Here is an 18,024-nt window from a genome sequence, read left to right on the forward strand (position 1 = left end):
TTTGTCAGTCTGACATAGCACCCTCTTCACATATTTTCTGTACTAATAGTTTATATTATTTTGGGAGCTTTTAAATTTCTGTATTTCCCCTATCTTTCTGGAATTTTCCCCCTATAACATTTTCATTTTGTTATAATTTAAAGTATATATAGAATTTGAAATTTTCTCTCATACTGCAGTTTCACTCAGTAGTATATAAAGCATTAAAGTTTTCATTATTTCAGTCTTTTTCTTGTCTTTATTTTAATCTCTGCCTTCTAGATGTTCTTTTAAAAAAAAAAAGATTTATTTATTATTTATTTCTTTCCCTTCCCTCCCCCCTTTCAGTTGTCTGCTCTCAGTGTCCAATCGCTGTGTGTTCTGCTGTGTCCACTTCTGTTCTTGTCAGCGGCCCGGGAATCTGTGTCTCTTTTTGTTGCATTATATTTCTACATCAGTTCTCCGTGTGTGCAGTGCCACTCCTGGGCAGGCTGGCCTTTCTTTAGCACTGGTCAGCTCTCTCTACCGGGCGCACTCCTTGCGTGTGGGGCTTCCCTATGCGGAAACAGCCCTTCATGGCATGGCATTCCTTGTGCACATCAGCACTGCACGTGGGCCAGCTCCACACGGGTCAGGGAGGTCCTGGATTTGAACTGCGGACCTCCCATGTGGTAGGCAGATGCTCTATCTGTTGAGCCAAGTCCACTTCCCTAGATGTTCTTTAAATTTTGTTTTTTGTTTTTTGTTTTATTATTTTTATCCCCCGCCCCCCCCCCGCTCCTGTTCCCCCTCCCCCCTTTCCCCCAGATGGCTCTCTCATCTGTCTGCTTGTTATCTGCTCATCTTCTTTAGGAAGCACTGGAAACTCAACCCAGGAGGTTGTGTGGGAGGCAAGTGCCCAACCACTTGAGCCATTTCCGCTCCCTGCTGGTTGCATTGTTTTCTTGTTGTGGCTGTTGCAGGGTCTACTTGTCATCTTTAGCAGGTAGTGGGAACTGAACCCAGGACCTCCCAAGTGGGATGCAGACACCCAATTGCTTGAACCACATCTGCTCCCTTAGGTGTTCTTTAAGTAGACAGAAAAAGAAACTCTGTTGGGAAAAATTAAAAGTATTTCCATAATTAATTTCTATAGGCTTTTTTAAGTAAAATTTTATTAAATTATATCATTCATATATAAACATAAATAGGCAATAAGTGTATAGTAAAAGTGAATTTATAAAACAAACATGCATATCATCAAACAAGGCTCCCATACATCACCCCACCACCAACACCTTGCATTGTTGTGAAACGTCTGTTACAAACAATGAAAGAGTAAAATATTACTACTAACTATAGGCCATAGCTTATATTTGGTGTATTTTTCCTCCAACCCACCTGATTATTAACACCCTATATTAGTATTGTATATTTATTACTGTTCATGAGAGTATGTTCGCTTATTTGTCCATTAAACACTGTTATGTGGGCCTATTTTTTTTTTCAGTAGATGCCCCAAAATTTTATAGAAAAAGCATATACCTTGTTATATATGTTTGAGGATGTAAATACTAATATTTTAAAATAAAACTCAGGTGAAACTTAAGATAATTGAGATAAAGATAATTCTGATTTATACTCATTAGTATCAATTTTTGAAAATACCATCCTGTCTGTAACAGTTTGATATGGTTATGAATTCCAAAAATAGATATTGGATTATGCTTGTAATGTGGTCTGTATCTGGATGTGATTAAGTTATGATTAGGACTTTGATTGGGCCACGTCATTGATTGGGCTCCAAAACATGAAAATAGACTTTGGTGAGGGGAGCGACTTATGATTTATGGCCTGGTATAAATTGGGCCACCCCTTAGTGGGTGGGGACTCACAGATTAAAGACATGGTAAAGGACAGAGTTGAGGGGTTTTTGATGTTGGAGTTTGATGCTGAAACCTTAAGCTGGCACCCCAGGAAGTAAGCACACAGAGGAGAGAGAAGCAAGGCCCTGGAAGGGAGGAACCCAGGAAGCTTGAACCCTCACAGACATCAGCAGCCATCTTACTCCAAAACATGAAAATAGACTTTGGTGAGGGGAGCAATTTATGACTGGTATCTGTAAGCTCCTATCCCAAATAAATACCCTTTATAAAAACCAACCATTTTCTGGTATTTTGCATCAGCACCCCTTTGGCTGACTAATAATACACCTTCTTTAAATAGGAATTTTATATTTTCCCTTTTCCTTCTTGAATTCATATTTCTGATCAACTTTTCCACAGGATTTTCAGTTAGTTTTGATTGAATGAAACAAATGAAAATCTGTTAATAACTGTCATGCTTTACTGTAACAAAAAGATAATAGTCATTGAAATCTAACATCAAAAAAAAGGCTTAAGGAAAGTGGACTTGGTCCAGTGGATAGGGCGTCCATCTACCACGAGGGGTCCGCAGTTCAAACCCCGGGCTTCCTTGACCCATGTGGAGCTGGCCCATGTGCAGTGCTGATGCGCGCAAGGAGTGCCGTGCCACACAGGGGTGCCCCCAGCATAGGGGAGCCCCATGCGCAAGGAGTGCGCCCTGTAAGGAGAGTCTCCCAGCGCGAAAGAAAGTGCAGCCTGCCCAGGAATGGCGCCACACACACACAGAGCTGACACAGCAAAATGATGCAACAAAAAGAAACGCAGATTCCCGGTGCCACTGACAGCAACAGAAGTGGACAAAAAGAAGAACACGCAGCAAATGGATACAGAGAACAGACAACTGGGGCGGGGGGGGGGGAGGGGAGAGAAATAAAATAAATCTTTAAAAAAATAAAAAGACAATGCTTTAAAAAAAGGCTTAAGTATAAATTGGGAAATTTAATTGTTTCATTTTTTATTCATTTAGTTCATGTGTCCATAGTGAATATTATTTATTGCTATAGTGACACTTTCAGCAGCATTTTTTTTTTTTTTTTAAGGAGGTACTGGGGATTGAAACCCGGGACCTTGGCACTTAGCTGCTGAGCTACATCTGCTCCCCGACAGCAGCAATTTTTTTGTTGATTTGTTTTGTTTATTTAGAAAGGTTGTAGATACATAGAAAAATCATAGAGAAAGTACACAGTTCCCAGATTCATATCCCCCCGACACACACACACACACACAGTTTTCCTTATTATTAATGCTTTGCTTTAGTGGGATACCTTTGTTACAGAGGTTGAAACATTATATATAGTCCATAGTGTTCATTAGAGTTCACAGTTTGTGTTGTACAATTTGTGGTCTTTAAAAATATTTATTCTGGTAATATATGTAACCTAAAATTTTCTCTTTTGACCACACTCAAATGTAGAATTCATTAGTATTAATTACATTTACTGTGTTTTGCTACCCACCGTACATTAACAGAACTTTTCCATCATGCCAAACAGAAACAGAAACAAACAAATTAAAACATTAACTTCCCATTCTATTTCCCTTCCCTGGCGCCTGGTAACATGTATTCTCATTCTAACTCTGAGTTTTTTCAGCACCAATTTTGTTTTTAAACAATTTTTAGATATAAATGTTGTGAAATCTTGATCACTTAATAAATTGGTGGAAATAGAAATTTTTTCTCATTATCATTCATTTCTTAGCTTTTAAATTAAATGCCCCAAATTATATCATAATTAACTTTTTTTAAAAAGATTTATTTATTTCTCTCCCCTATCCCCCCCATTTTCTGCTCTCTGTGTCCATTTGCTGTGTGTTCTTCTGCGTCCCCTTGCTTTATCAGGTGGCACTGGGAATCTGCGTCTCTTTTTTGTTGCGTCATCTTGCTGCATCAGCTCTCCACGTGCGCAGCATCACTCCTGGGTGGGCTGCACTTTTTACAGATGGGGTGGCTCTCCTTGCAGGGTGCACACACACGTGGGGTACTCCTACACGGGGGCGCCCCTGCATGGCACAGCACTCCTTGTGCACAGCAGCACTGCGTATGGGCCAGCTAACCACACGGGTCAGAAGGCCCTGGGTATCGAACCCTGGACCTCCATGTGGTAGATGGATGCTCCATCAGTTGAGCCATGTCCACTTCCCATAATTAACATTTAAAAATTAAAAATGGTTTGTAATCCAGTTAGAATCATTGCCTTTCAAAATTTGAGGAGGACAATATACAAAAAATGCTTCATCAGTTCTTAACTAGTAGTTACTAATTACACTTGTTACTTTTAGGGGTTGCTTTAAAAAAAAAAACAAAACCAACAACACCAAAAACAGATACTCAGAAATAACTGAGAAAAATGAAAATCTTATTACTTTAACTTTGCCTTTGCCAGTACAATATTTTTGGTAAAATGTATTATGTTTGGTGGTTTACATGTATTTTCTAAAAACATTGGAGCTACATATTTAGCTGATTTAGTCTATGGAAAATGTTGTGTAACCTATTTGATAAAGCTAGTTCACAAAGTCAAAACTGACACAGTTAAATCACCCTATTTTTTAAAATCTATAAAATGTGTTTCATTTTTCTCTTTAAATACACAACCCTTTCACTTCAGAATTCTAATTGTATGTATGTATATATATATGTATATGTATATGTATATGTATATGTATATGTATATGTATATGTATATGTATTTATATATATGTAGCCTTGGTTGTGACCTGAATGTGTTACCTGGTTGTAAGGCCCAGAAGAGGCACTCTTCCTCTTCCTGTAAGTAGCCTGAGGTGATCTCTGTTAATGGTTTGCTATTCCCTTGACCCAGAAAACCCCCTAAAATCATGCAAATCAAGAGGTTCAAATCTTTGTATTCACTTGAAGAACACTTGAGAAACTTGCTATGCCATCAAGACTATGCATATTCTAAAGCCACCAAGTATCTGTAAGATGTCGCTTTATAGAAGCAATGTGTGCCATTACAATGGTAGCATTGTAGGTGTGCCCAGGCCAAGCAGTGCTCATGGGCACAGGGTCGATGGCCCAAAAAGAGTGCTGGATTTTTGTTGCATGTGCTTAAAATGTAGAAAATAATGCTGAACTTCAGGATTTAGATGTAGATTCTCTGGTCATTGAGCACATCCAGGTGAACAAAGTCCCTAAGATGCACCCATTGCACTTACAGAGCTCATGGTCAGATTAACCTATACATGAACTCCCCCTACCACATTGAGATGATCCTTACTGAAAAAGAACAAATTGTTCCTAAACAAGAAGAGGAAATTGCAGAGAAGAAAAAGATATCCCAGAAGAAACTGAAGAAACAAACTATGGCTCAGGAGTAACTTCAAGCATATAATAAATTCAAATAAAAGTTTGAAAAAACAAAAACACTGTGAGTTCTTTGAGTTGTTCTCACATACCTTCTACTAGAAGCAGTGCTTTTCTTGACAGTACTTAGGTAAAATACAAGGTTAAAAACACATGTTTTCATCACTCTTTCCTTTATATTTTGAAATTTAGCCCAATTAAGAAAATCCTACTTTGGTCCAGAATATCCAATTTCTAACTCATTCTTCACCTTTAGCAGAAATATATAAAAAACAGGGTAAGAGGGAAAGTCCTAGTACTTTTTTGGTGTTCAAAGAGACTTCCCGAAATCAGTATCTTTTTTTTTTTTTTAAAGGTTTTTATTTATTTCTCTCCCTTTCTCCCCCCCACCCCGGTTGTCTGTTCTGTGTCTATTTTCTGCGTCTTCTTTGTCCGCTTCTGTTGTTGTCAGCAGCACGGGAATCTGTGTTTCTTTTTGTTGTGTCATGTTGTGTTCTCTGTGTGTGCGGCACCATTCCTGGGCAGGCTGTACTTTCTTTCGCGCTGGGCGGCTCTCCTTACGGGGCGCACTCCTTGCGCGTGGGGCTCCCCTACGTGGGGGACACCCATGTGTGGCAGGGCACTCCTTGCGCTCATCAGCACTGCGTGTGGGCCAGCTCCACACGGGTCAAGGACGCCTGGGGTTTGAACCACGGACCTCCCATGTGGTAGACGGATGCCCTAACCACTGGGCCAAGTCCGCCGTGCAAAATCAGTATTTCTAATTGTTTCTTGTGGTTATTTTTTAGACCCTAATACAGTAGATGAAAGTTTTGTCTGTCTTTTGGAAAAAGGGCTTTTGCTTTGAAAAGAGAGGTGAGAAAGAATATGATGCCTTTTCTACAGACATGGGCTTTAAAACATTAATTTTAGGAAAGTATATAAATGGAAATTGACTATTTAGAAGTCAGTTCCTTTAAAACTATTCATGTACATTTATCCTTTTGAAATGCTCCATGTATCCCAGGATTTACATATCCCTGGATTTTGATTGGTTTATTGGCAATATGTAGGCCCATATGGATCACTGGTTTAACTAATATATCTTGTTTTTCTCCACTTGAAAATAATTATGGAATTAGGAGAAACCCTTTATATTGGTTCAAACTATTTTAATATTCTTCTGCTTCTGTTATACAGCATGATCTTCTCTTTGTCATTGAGTTTCTACAGTTTCATTGTGCCTCTTATAAAAAGTATTATTTCATTAGTTCTGAATTTTTTAGTCACTAACTCTGTGGATGTTTCCTTTTAATAATTCTTTCTGAAATTCCTCTAAGACATATTGGGATCATCATTTTCTTAATATTCTTTAACCTATATTTTATGTTTAAAAGAAAAAAAATGAAGGAAAGAAAAAAGGAAATTTATCCTTGTACCATATTCTGGGTAATTTTCTCAGCTCTATCCTCCACTTCATTAATTTTATTTACAGTGACTCCTAATCTGATATTTAATCCATCTGTTTATTTTCTTTTTTTTTATTCTCACATTTTTCATTTGTAAGAGAAATACCTTTCAAAATGGTGTTCTTTTCCATAGCGTCTAGTTCTTTTTTTAAGATTTATTTTTAATTAATTTTACCCCCTCCCCACCTGTTGTTTGTGCTCACTGTCTGCTCTCTGTGTCTATTCATTTTGCACTTTTGTGTCTGCTAGTGTTTTTTTTTTTTTGGAGGAGGCACTAGGAACCGAACCCAGGACCTCCTATGTGGAGGGAGGGCCCCAATAGCTTGAACCACCCCCACTCCTTGCTTGTTGTCCCTCTCATTGTGTTTCCTTGTTGTGTCTCTTCATTGTATCTTCTCTCTGTGTCATCTTGTTGCGTCAGGTTGCTACACCAGTCTGTTGCATCAGCTCATCTTCTTTAGGAGGCACCAGGAACCAAACCCAGGACCTCCCATGTGGTACGTGGGCACCCAACTGCTTCAGCCACATCCTCTTCCCAGTTCTTTCTGTGCTGTTTTGAGTGTCCATTTTTTTTTTAGTTGCACTTTACTTTTTCCCCCATGTATTTATTTTCTAAAAGATACCTAGATCACACAAAACGTTACCTTAAAAAATACAAGAGGTTCCCATATTCCTCACTCGCAATACTCCCTACTCCTCCCACATCAACAACTTCTTTCATTTGTGTGGTATCCATTCATTTTTAAGAATGGAAATTATTTTAATGTACATTTTTTATCATTTAATGGAATAGTCATTAAATGATTAACAAATTAACCATTTAATGAGTTCTTTAAGATTATCTCTTAGGTTCTAAACTTCTAAACATCTCTTGTTTTTCTAATTGATTATGTGTGGTGATTTCATTTAGAAGGTAACAACATATTGATTATTTTTACATGTTTAACAGTCCCAACGAAATCTGTATTTCTGCAGCAAATAAATATATTGAGCATGCTATTCTAGATCCTGGGAAGTAGAACAGACAAGTTTTGTTCCTGTGGAGCTTTAATTTTAGTAACTGGCTTTGCTCATAAGTGACTTAATGATTAATTTAATAATCAAAGAGTTGGGGGAAGCAGGTGTGGCTCAAGCGGTTGGGCACCTGCCTACCACACGGAAGGTTCCAGGTTTGGTTCCTGGTGCCTCCTAAAGAAGAAAAGCAAGACAGCAAGCTGACATGACAGGATGATGCAACAAGGAGATATAGTGAGGAGATACAGTGAGAGACACAACAAGCAGGGTATGGAGTGCAAGTGATTGGGTGCCGTCCTCCACATTGGAAGTCCCTGGTTCATTGCCCAATGTCTCCTAAAAAAAAAAGAAGACAAGCAGGCAGAGCAGATAGTGAGCACAAACAGCAGGGCAGGGGCAGAAATTTAAAAAAATAAAAATAATAAAGGAGTTGACAAGCAAGTGTTTATGGACCAAATCCAGACTGAAATCTGTTTTGTACAGCCCATAAGCTAGCATGGTTTTACATTTTTTAAATGTTTGGGAAAAAAATAAAAATATTATTTCATGATACATGGAAATTATATGAAATTCAAATTTGGGTCCATAATTAAAATGTTAATGTAAAAGCGCCATGCTCATTTGTTTATGTATTATTAGTGGATGTTTTCATGGTACAAAAGATTTGAATGGTTGCATAGATTTGAATAGTTACAACAGAGACAGTAAACCACAAAGCCTGAAATATTTACTGTCTGCCCTACAGAACATGTTTGTGGATCCCTGTTAGAATGTATTAACATTTTTATATTTTATAAATATATTCTGTACATTAATATACAGTTAAGAGTCACTGCTTTTTTTTGATAGGTAATAAGTATATGTTGGCATTAATCAGACAGAATACCAAATTCTAGGCCTGCTGATAATTATCCATTTTGTAGGATTGTCCTGAGAATTATGAGTTATCCATAAATAGCAACATTATTGTTATTATTAAATGCAATGTTCTTAAACCTTTGTAAACTGGATTTCCTTTGTATATAAGGACATGTTGTGGATCTAACATCAGTGAGGCCCATGTATATAGTTGGCTTTCTAGTCATATGTTGTGATAACTCCTGTGTTCATCTTAGTTCTGATGCTGTGTATGTATTAGCTGAAGAACTGTGTGTTAGGGTACTAAAAAGGAAAAAAAAAGGAAAAACAAAGTTTTTCAGAAATCTCCAGATTGAATATATATATATAGTACTCTAGTCTATAAGATAATCAGTCATAAATGGCTCCGTTTTTGCCTCTTTACACCTTATTTCACCCAAATAACCTGATGCAGATTTCTAAGTTAAAAGCATAAAAAAAATGCTAGAAAATAAAAATAATAATTAGGGGGAAGCGGACTTGACCCAGTGGTTAGGGCGTCCATCTACCACATGGGAGGTCCACGGTTCAAATCCCGGGCCTCGTTGACCCGTGTGGAGTTGGCCCACGCGCAGTGCTGATGCGCACAAGGAGTGCCGTGCCACACGGGGTGTCCGCGCGTAGGGGAGCCCCAAGCGCAAGGCGTGCGCCCCATAAGAAGAGCCACCCAGTGCAAAAGAAAGTTCAGCCTGCCCAGGAATGGCGCCACACACACGGAGAACTGACACAGTAAGATGACGCAACAAAGAGAAACACAGATTCCCGTGCTGCTGACAACAACAGAAGTGGACAAAGAAAGAACATGCAGCAAATAGACATAGAGAACAGACAACTTGGTGGGGGCGAGGGGAGAGAAATAAATAAATCTTTTTAAAAAATAAAAAATAATAATTAGGAGGGAGAAATAAATATGCTAGGCATCTAAAATAACATAAATGTTGTAATTTAACATTTACCTCTTCTGGAACCTGGAATTTGTCCTCTATGCTTCTAGTTATATGATAAGAGAATCTTTACAACCTTACATTCTTTAATTCTCCTGTGTAGTGATCCCTCCTCCCCTTTCCTGGAGGTAGACTCTAAATATAACATATTGTAGGGAACTTCTTCTGTGGGAATTTGACAGTACAATAAAAGGTAATTGTCACAAGTTAACATAATTATGTGACAAAGGCAAGAACTGCTTTTCTCCTTGCTCCTTGCTGACTGAAGTGTAAAATTTTTTTTTTTTTGAGTTACCAGGGGCCAGGGATTGCACCTGGAACCTTGTATGTGGGTAGCTGGCGCTTAACTACTGAGCCACATCAGTGCTTCCCTGAGTTTGTTTTTTGATTTTTGTTTTTTTAAAGAATTATTTTTATTATTTAACACCCCCCTCCCCCCATTGTCTGCTCTCTCTGTCCATTCGCTGTGTGTTATTTTGTGTCTGCCTGATTCTCATTATGTGGCTCTGGGAACCGATCCTGGGGCATTCCAGAGTGGGAGAGAGGTGATTATTCTCTTGCACCACCCTGCTCCCTCTTCTGCTTTGTCTTATTTTCTCTCCTGTGTCTCTTGTTGCGTCATTTTGCTGCGCCAGCTCTCTACTTGGCCGGTACTCCTGGGCAGGGTGGCTTTATTGTGTGAGACAGCATTCCCATGCAGGGTGGCACTCCTGCATGGGGTGACAGTCCCTGCATGGGCTGGCACTCCACGTAGGCCAGCTCCCTGTGTGGGCCAGCTTTCTCTCACCAGGAAGCCCTGGGCATCAAACCCTGGACCTCCTATATGGTAGATGGGAGCACAGTTGGTTGAGCCACATCCATTTCCCCTGAATTGGTTTTTTACTTTGTTTTGCTTGGTGTTTGTTTTTTTGTTTAGGAGGAACTGGGAACCGAACCTGGGCTCTCCCATGTGGGAGGCAGGCACTCAACAGCTTGAGCCATATCCACTCTCTGATTCTGACTTTCGATACTAAACTCTGAGCAACAGAATTGGGAAATTAAAGAATTTGACTTAAATAGATCCTCTCACTTTGATGATGGACTTCATGTGGTCTGTAGCTGTACCCTAAAGCTTTCTCAAAAATGTTTAATACATATAAGCAGTTAATCAGAAACATTGAATAAGCGATTTGCCTACATACTGGGGGAGATAATTGTAGCTTAAGCAGTTCTTTAAAGGAAGGATTAATTTTCCATATTAACATAAAGGATATTTTAGTACAATTCCTTTGATTTAGAGATGTTCTGTAACCTCATGATATTGAGTCTTTCCTAGAATAATGGTTTTCTTTCTTTTTTTCTCTTGTTAAGAAATCTTTTATATTTTTACAAACAATACAAGAAAAATTCTTCATGAAGCGCAGTATGGGATCACTTAGGGTTTGCAGTCGGATCGGTCTTCTGATCGCGTTTACTAGTTGGGACAAGTACTTTGCTTTTTGACCTAAGTGATCTTTAAAATATAGAGATAGAGTTATTATAAAGTGCAAGTGATATTTGGTGGAAAGATTTTGCTGAAGAAAGAGAAATTCGTTGGGAAATTTGATTGTGTTAATCTTGTCTGACACTCAATAGCTTTAAGTCATTAAGTAATTGACCCAGTGTTTTAGGTGAAGTTGCTGGATCCCAATCCAAAGAAATACTGCAATACATAAAATATAGAGATTAAATGAGATATTGCATGTAAAATATTAGTGTTAATTCCTATTCATACTAGGTACTCAATAAAACACTAGTTGATGTAATTATATATAGTGGAATGAAGTATGATCAGCCTTTAATAATGGAAATTTTTTGCTTCCAGAATTCTTAACAAATTGTGTATTAAAATCACCTAAAGGTTTGGTAAAACACAGATTGCTGAACCCAATTTTGAGTTTCTGATTTAAGAAGTCTGGAGTGGGGCCTCAAAATCTGCATTTTTAGAGAGTTCCCTGGTGATGCTGATGACGCTGGTCTCAGGCCCACACATTGGCCTAGAATACTTTTCCGAAGTAATATATGCCTGTGGCCCTATTACACGTTTATAGTTAGGTTTTCTTGGATTGGGCCTATCCAGTTTTTCTCAGCTGAATGCCACCTAATAGACCAATTGTTTATGAAAAAATAATTTATGGGCTTTCTAATTTAAGATATCTGTCCTTTTAATTGAAGGGGAAGTATTAACTACAGAATTTCTACCTATTAGCCCATTCCTGGACTGGGAAGTTTGTATATGATGTCTCTCTTATTATACATACCAATCCCATGATTACAGGGAAAGTTAACCTGACTAGAAAGAGACAACACACGTCCACTTGATTCCTACCTAAATCATCATCTTTCTACAGTACCACTATGTTTACTATAAAAAAGGGCCCACCAAATTCAGGAGTGATTGCATTTCCTTACCAAGGGAAGTGGAAGAGTGTGATAAACCATTATCTTCTTGATCCCCTTTACTTCTGTTTGTTTCATTGGTTGCTCTTTATTATGATCCTGGTTATTTTCAATTAAATGGTAAATATAGTTTATAAAAAATCAGAGGTAATTTGAGGCTTAGAATAATAATTATCTTCCTCTAGAGGGATATACATATAAGGCCAGTGACTGGAAGCCCCCTGCCATTCCCAGATCATCTTAATCCAGTGGTTCACAAAATATGAAACCACTAGATTTACATTTATGATGGAACATGAATTTTCAGGCCTGCCTCAGCCTTATTGAATCAAAATATACTCTTTTAGAGTGGGGCACACCAATTTGTGTTTTAAAAAAACATCCAGGTGATTCTGATATACTCAAATAAAATTTGAGAACTGCCTTAATCCAGCTAGAGTTTGAGATCATTGGAAACTGGATTTCAGTCTGTGTGAGGATTGTTTTAGTTCTAATTCACTCTTATACGTAGGCCCTAATTCTAATCCCAATTTTGGGTGTTTAATACCCATTGCCCCCTTATTTGATGGATCTTGAACTCCATTTTTTTTGTCCCCAGCTCTCTGAGTCTGTTGGAAGTTCAGCTCAGCTTCTCAGGCTCTCATCTGCAGCTTCTGGAATCAACAGGTGCCTCTGGGAAAAGCATCCTCAAATCTGGGTTCAGGTTTCTGCTTTTTTTTTTTCTCTGAATTTAGTCCTATGATTTTTCACTGCCTTGGTAGCCTTCAGTTACCTCAAAGAGATTTTTAAAAATATTAATATGTATTTTCTCCAGCTCTTCTGGTTGTTTTCAAAGAGTAGAGGGAAGACTAGGCTGCATTATCTAGTCCACTATTACCAGAAGAGGGGAGTCTGAAGTACATGGCTGTCAACCCAGAAAATACTAGGAAGTAAAGAAATGTTTCAGGGTGGAGGGAAAGTACTAAGCAGCAGTGCATCAAAAATAAAAGTCTCAGATGTTATTCTTTTCAGAAGTTGGAAATATACTTAGATTAGAAAACAAGAATTGTGTTTTTAAAAGCATGGCAGGGTGGGAAGCAGCTGTGGCTTAATCATTTGGGCTCCTGTCCACCATATGGGGGGAGGCCCTGGGTTGGTGTCCTGGGGCCTCCTTGTGAAGACAGGCTTGCCCATACGCTGCGGAGAGCCTCTGGCCCGCCAGTGCCGCGGAGTGCCAACTCAGCAAGGTGACACCCCAAAAAAAGGGAGACAAGCAGAAGCACAGAAGACTGTACAGCAAATGGACACAGAGCCCAGACAATAAGCAAGCTGCAAGGGGGCAGGGGATAAATAAAAATAAATACAGACACAGAAGAACGCACAGCAAATGGACACAGAAAACAGACAGCAAGCAAAAAGCCACGGGGGGGGGTGGGGGGGGAGGGGTGGCTAAAAAAAAAGCATGGCAGGGTGAACTCTCTTCAAGAGGCCTTTTTTGTGGGAGTATATTTTGAGCATACTGTGATATTTCTATAGAGATACTTGAGAAAAGTCATTACGGTCATTTGACTATATTTTCTTAAAAAAGAATTTTAAAAAATTAAACTTGTTTCAAAAAGTAAGAATTTTTAAAAAATGTTGTTTTCATGAAATGATCACTGTTAACCAAATACAAGGACCTCTTTTATCTTAGAAAGTGAAAGCAGCTTTTAAATGTCTTGTGCAATGAATGCAACAAAAATGTCTTAGTTAATCAGGGCTGCTATGAGAAGTACTACACAGTGGGCTGACTTAAATGGCAAGAATTTATTGTCTCACAATTTTGAAGGATAGAAATCTAAAATCAAGATATTGGCAAGGACATGCTTTCTCCCAGAGTCAGTAGCATTCTGGGAATGGCAGGCCTCCTTCATATGGGGATGACTTTGGTCTCCTCCAGTGGTTTATTTGATTACATCTCAATTTCCTCTCACAAAGTTTCCAGTAATAAAGATTAAGACCTACCCTAAAAAAAAAAGACCCAAGCTAATGCATTTTGTCCACACCTTAACTGAAAATAGCTTCTCCAAAAGGTACTATTTATAAATTGGGTTCACACCCATAGGAAAACTATATAGGAAAAGAACATGCTTTTATGAACAGTTTCTTGTTCAGAAGAACAACTCAAGAGGAGGCATTCCATTGTCCTACTGTGATCTCCTAAAATAATTGTTAATGATATATATGTATTTTTTATCACTTTAAAAACTGCTTTCTATCTTTATGAATTTACTTATTCTAGTTTTTTATAAAAATTGAATCATATAATATTTCTCTTTTTGTGTCTGGCTTATTTCACCTAGATTAATGTTTTCAAATGTTATGGTATATATCTGCACTTTTATTCCCTCTTATGGCTGCATAGTATTCCATTATATATATATAACACATTTTTTTAATCCTTTTTATCTGTCATTGGTCACTTGGGTGGTTTCTACCATTTGGCTAATGTACCTAATGCTGCTGTCAACATTGGTATACAAGTATCTGTTTGAGTTCCTGTTTTTAAGTATACTTAGGATAGAATTACTAGGTCATATGGTAATATTATGTTTAACTTTTTGAGGAACTGCCAAACTGTTTTCCACAGTGGCCACATCATTTTATATTTCTACTAGCAATGCATGAGAATCCAATACTCACCAACACTGTTGTTTTCCATTTTTAAAATAATAGCCATCATAGTGGGTGAAGTTTCTGGTGATTTTGCTCTGCATTTTCCTAATTGCTTTTGATGTTTACCATTTATTGATGTGTTCATTGGTCATTTGTATTTCTCTTTAGAGACAGGTCTATTTAAGTTCTTTGCCCATTTTTCGATTGGGTTGTCTTTTTGAGTTGTAGGAATTCTTTATATATTATGGATATTAAGCCTTTTACAGATATGTTATTTCTAGTGTTATTTCTCATTCCATAGGTTTGTCTTTTCACTTTCTTGATTGTGTCCTAAGATACATAAAATTTCTTAATTTTGATGAAATCTATTTATTTTTACTGGTATCTTTACAGCATAAATGCCTATGAAAATATAAAGACATCTCAGTTTGTGTGTTTATATAGAAACTTTAATGCTAAGGCAAAAACCTTTGTAGAAAAACAGGAATTATTAATATAATACAGATACTAAGCAGGGGAAATAATTGTTTTTTGCTTTCTGGAGAAAGTGTTATTCTCCTTTACTCTCACCCCTTTCTTCTATTTTCTATTTTTTTAAGAAATTAAAAAAATTTTAAAATATCCTTGGGAATAATTACATGAAAAAAGTGATATAATAAGCACCCATATTCCTACATATTTGTATTGTCTTTTGAAAAGAAAGAATTATAGTCGAATTACTTTAGAACCATGCATCTGTACCCCTTCCCCCATTTTCAATAGCGAATACATTTTTTCCTACTTTTTTGATTTTTTTTATAAATGGATTTTCAAATAGGTGCTGATAATATCATATTGTGTTTATTGACTCTTTAACATCTATGAATCTTTTTACAGTTAAATCGTCGCTCTGAAATTGTTGCTACTAGTTCTGGTGATTTCATCTTGAAGACTTATGTCAGACGAAACAAGACTGAAAGCTTTAAAACTTTGAAAGGCAACCCAATTGGACTTAACATGTTGAGCAACAATAAGAAATTGAGGTATAGGTGCTTCTGTCTTCATGGCCAATAGGCCCAACCAATACTTTTTGTACTGAATTTGTCAGGAGGACCAGAAGTAGGATGGTTTCAGTGTGTGGGTTCTTGCTTTGAATCTTGGGAGTAAGATTGATTGCCATGATTTTTTGGTTGTGGACAAAATATATTGCAGTAAACTTTTCTGTAGGCTGGGATTTCAAAAAATGACTTTTCATGAACTTAGTAAAATATCAGTCATAATATTAGAAGTAAAAGGCAACATAGGGTGGGGGTGCTCATGTCTCCTTTTGGGATGCTTATCAGATAATCTCAAAAAGGACTTTTTTGTTTCTTTTATGATTTCTTATTCCTCCTCTTCTCCAGACACATAACCTACCTCTCATAGTGATACAGTTACTGGTTGGTAGAATGGGGCTATTACATCTTCCAGAAATAGGATTGAAAGCCAGTTTTATTTCTACCCTATCAATGTATGGACAGACAAAAGAGGTACAAAAAGTAACTTTCCATTCAGTGGCAGAATCAGAAATAGAATTTAGGGGTCCTGTTTTCTATTCTAGTGTTCTTTGGATCTTTATCTTCTTTCTTGAACTAGAATGGAAATGTTTCAAAGACAAATTCAGAGGTGGGAAACTCCTAATGGACAATTCAACATGGTCAGTTAGGCTTATCTATAAATAAAATTTTTAATGGAAAAGTTTTTTGTGTGTGCTCAGAATTAAAATAATTTACTTTGCATACGTGTACATAATTGTTTCCCTATTCAAATTATTTTTTGTTTCTTGAATCTGCAGTGAAAATACACAAAATGCATCATTATGTTCTGGAACTGTAGTTCATGGTAGACGTTTTCATCATGCTAATGCACAGATATCAGTAGTAAAAACAGCAGCCCAAAGGTAAGGATTCTGATTGTCTTTGTATATCCCATCCTCTAATAGACAGTTTTCACTTTTTTTTTTAACCAATTTTTTTCCTTGTGGAACTCTACTGTGTTTCCATTGTCTGTAAGGAGATATCCATGTCTTTGAGGTAATACCTGTCTTGAAATTTCATTTTATATTTCATATTTGATTTTGCATAAATCACATTTTAGAAATGGAGAACTTTATAGTAAGAGCCCATTATATTCCAGTAGATCTAAGAATATATTTAAATGGTACAGCATTGACATTATATTTGACAAAGATATTTTCCTTTGGTAGTTTAGCCCTGAAGAGTTAAAACTGCAGTCACTAACTTATCTTTTTTTTTTAACTTTTTCTTTCAAAAAAATTTCAGACTTACAGGGTAATTGTGAAAATAATACAAACCCAATGCAGAGAACTCCAGCATATGCCTACCCCCAGATAACCAGCTCCACCATTTTTAACACTTTGCTAACTTTCTAATGTCATTCCATGTATTTATCGATTGATCTATTTATCTATCATCTCCCTCTCTATTTTCTGAACATTTGTGAGCAGGTTGCATTCATGATAATCCTTGAACATGTAACACTTCCATGTACATTTCTTATAAGCAAAGATATTCACTTAAGTGCAGTTAACAAGTTCAAGAAATTTAACATTGATAGAGAGCTTACATTCTGAATTCTAATTTTTTCTTAATGAACTAGTCATGGCCTTTTGAAACTTATTCCTCAGAGTACTATCCAGTATCATATTTTGCATTTAATTGTCATCTCTGCCGTTTATCTTTTTTTAAAATTATATTGTGAAAACATATACACAACATAAATCTTCCCATCCCAGCTTCTCCCAGGCAGTACCCTCACCACCATCCATTACTATAATATTCCTTGCACCCTGAACAGAAACCCTACACTTACTTTTCATTAACTGCCCTATGCCCCTTCCTCCCATATTTAGTAACCACTATTCTCCTTTCTGTCTCTATGAGTTTATATATTTTCTTTGTGGTTACCATGGGGCTTACTTAAGTAGCGTACATAAACTAGGTTCCTATACTCCATTGCCCCACCCTTATACAGTTCTTGCAATGAATTATGTATTTATGCATTATTACTCCAACCTTTGCCTTTTAGGTCCTATAGGAAGGAAAAGATTAAGTTACAAATAAAATATACAATAATACTGGTATTTATATCTACTCATGTCATTATTGTTACTGGAGATGTTTCTGTCTTCTTGTGCCTTCAGTCAGTTGTCTATTGTTCTTTGCCTTTCAACCTGCAGAACTTCCTTTAAGCATTTTTTGTAGGACTGGTCTAGCGGTCAAAGTAACGGAAGTCCCTCAGCTTTTGTTTATCTGGCTGGGAATGTCTTAATCCTTCCCTCCTTTTTTAAAAGGAGGTACCAGGGATTAAGTGCTGGACCTCATACATGCAAAGCTACACCCGTTTCGCTCCCTCGTTTTTGATAGGCAGTTTTGTCTTATACAGCTCTCAGTACTTTAAATGTATCATCTTGCTGTTCTTCT

General features: G+C 37.2%; 1 protein-coding gene across 25 annotated transcripts in view; it reads left to right on the forward strand.

Moving 5' to 3' along the window:
- The window catches only part of SENP6 (SUMO specific peptidase 6), a 146,870-nt gene that overhangs the window by 44,876 nt on the left and 83,970 nt on the right, over window positions 1–18,024 (forward strand). For 20 of the 25 annotated variants that reach the window (XM_058307061.2, XM_004464255.4, XM_012527447.4 and 17 more), the window contains 2 exons: window positions 15,440–15,585; window positions 16,377–16,481. The exons of the other annotated variants lie outside the window; for them this stretch is intronic. In XM_058307061.2, the coding sequence (XP_058163044.1) occupies window positions 15,560–15,585; window positions 16,377–16,481 (131 nt within the window). In that variant the 5' untranslated portion in view covers window positions 15,440–15,559. The remainder of the gene's footprint in view (window positions 1–15,439; window positions 15,586–16,376; window positions 16,482–18,024) is intronic. 25 annotated transcript variants of the gene reach the window in all.

The sequence above is a fragment of the Dasypus novemcinctus genome, chromosome 11 (genome assembly GCF_030445035.2).
Source record: "Dasypus novemcinctus isolate mDasNov1 chromosome 11, mDasNov1.1.hap2, whole genome shotgun sequence".
NCBI lineage: Eukaryota > Metazoa > Chordata > Mammalia > Cingulata > Dasypodidae > Dasypus > Dasypus novemcinctus.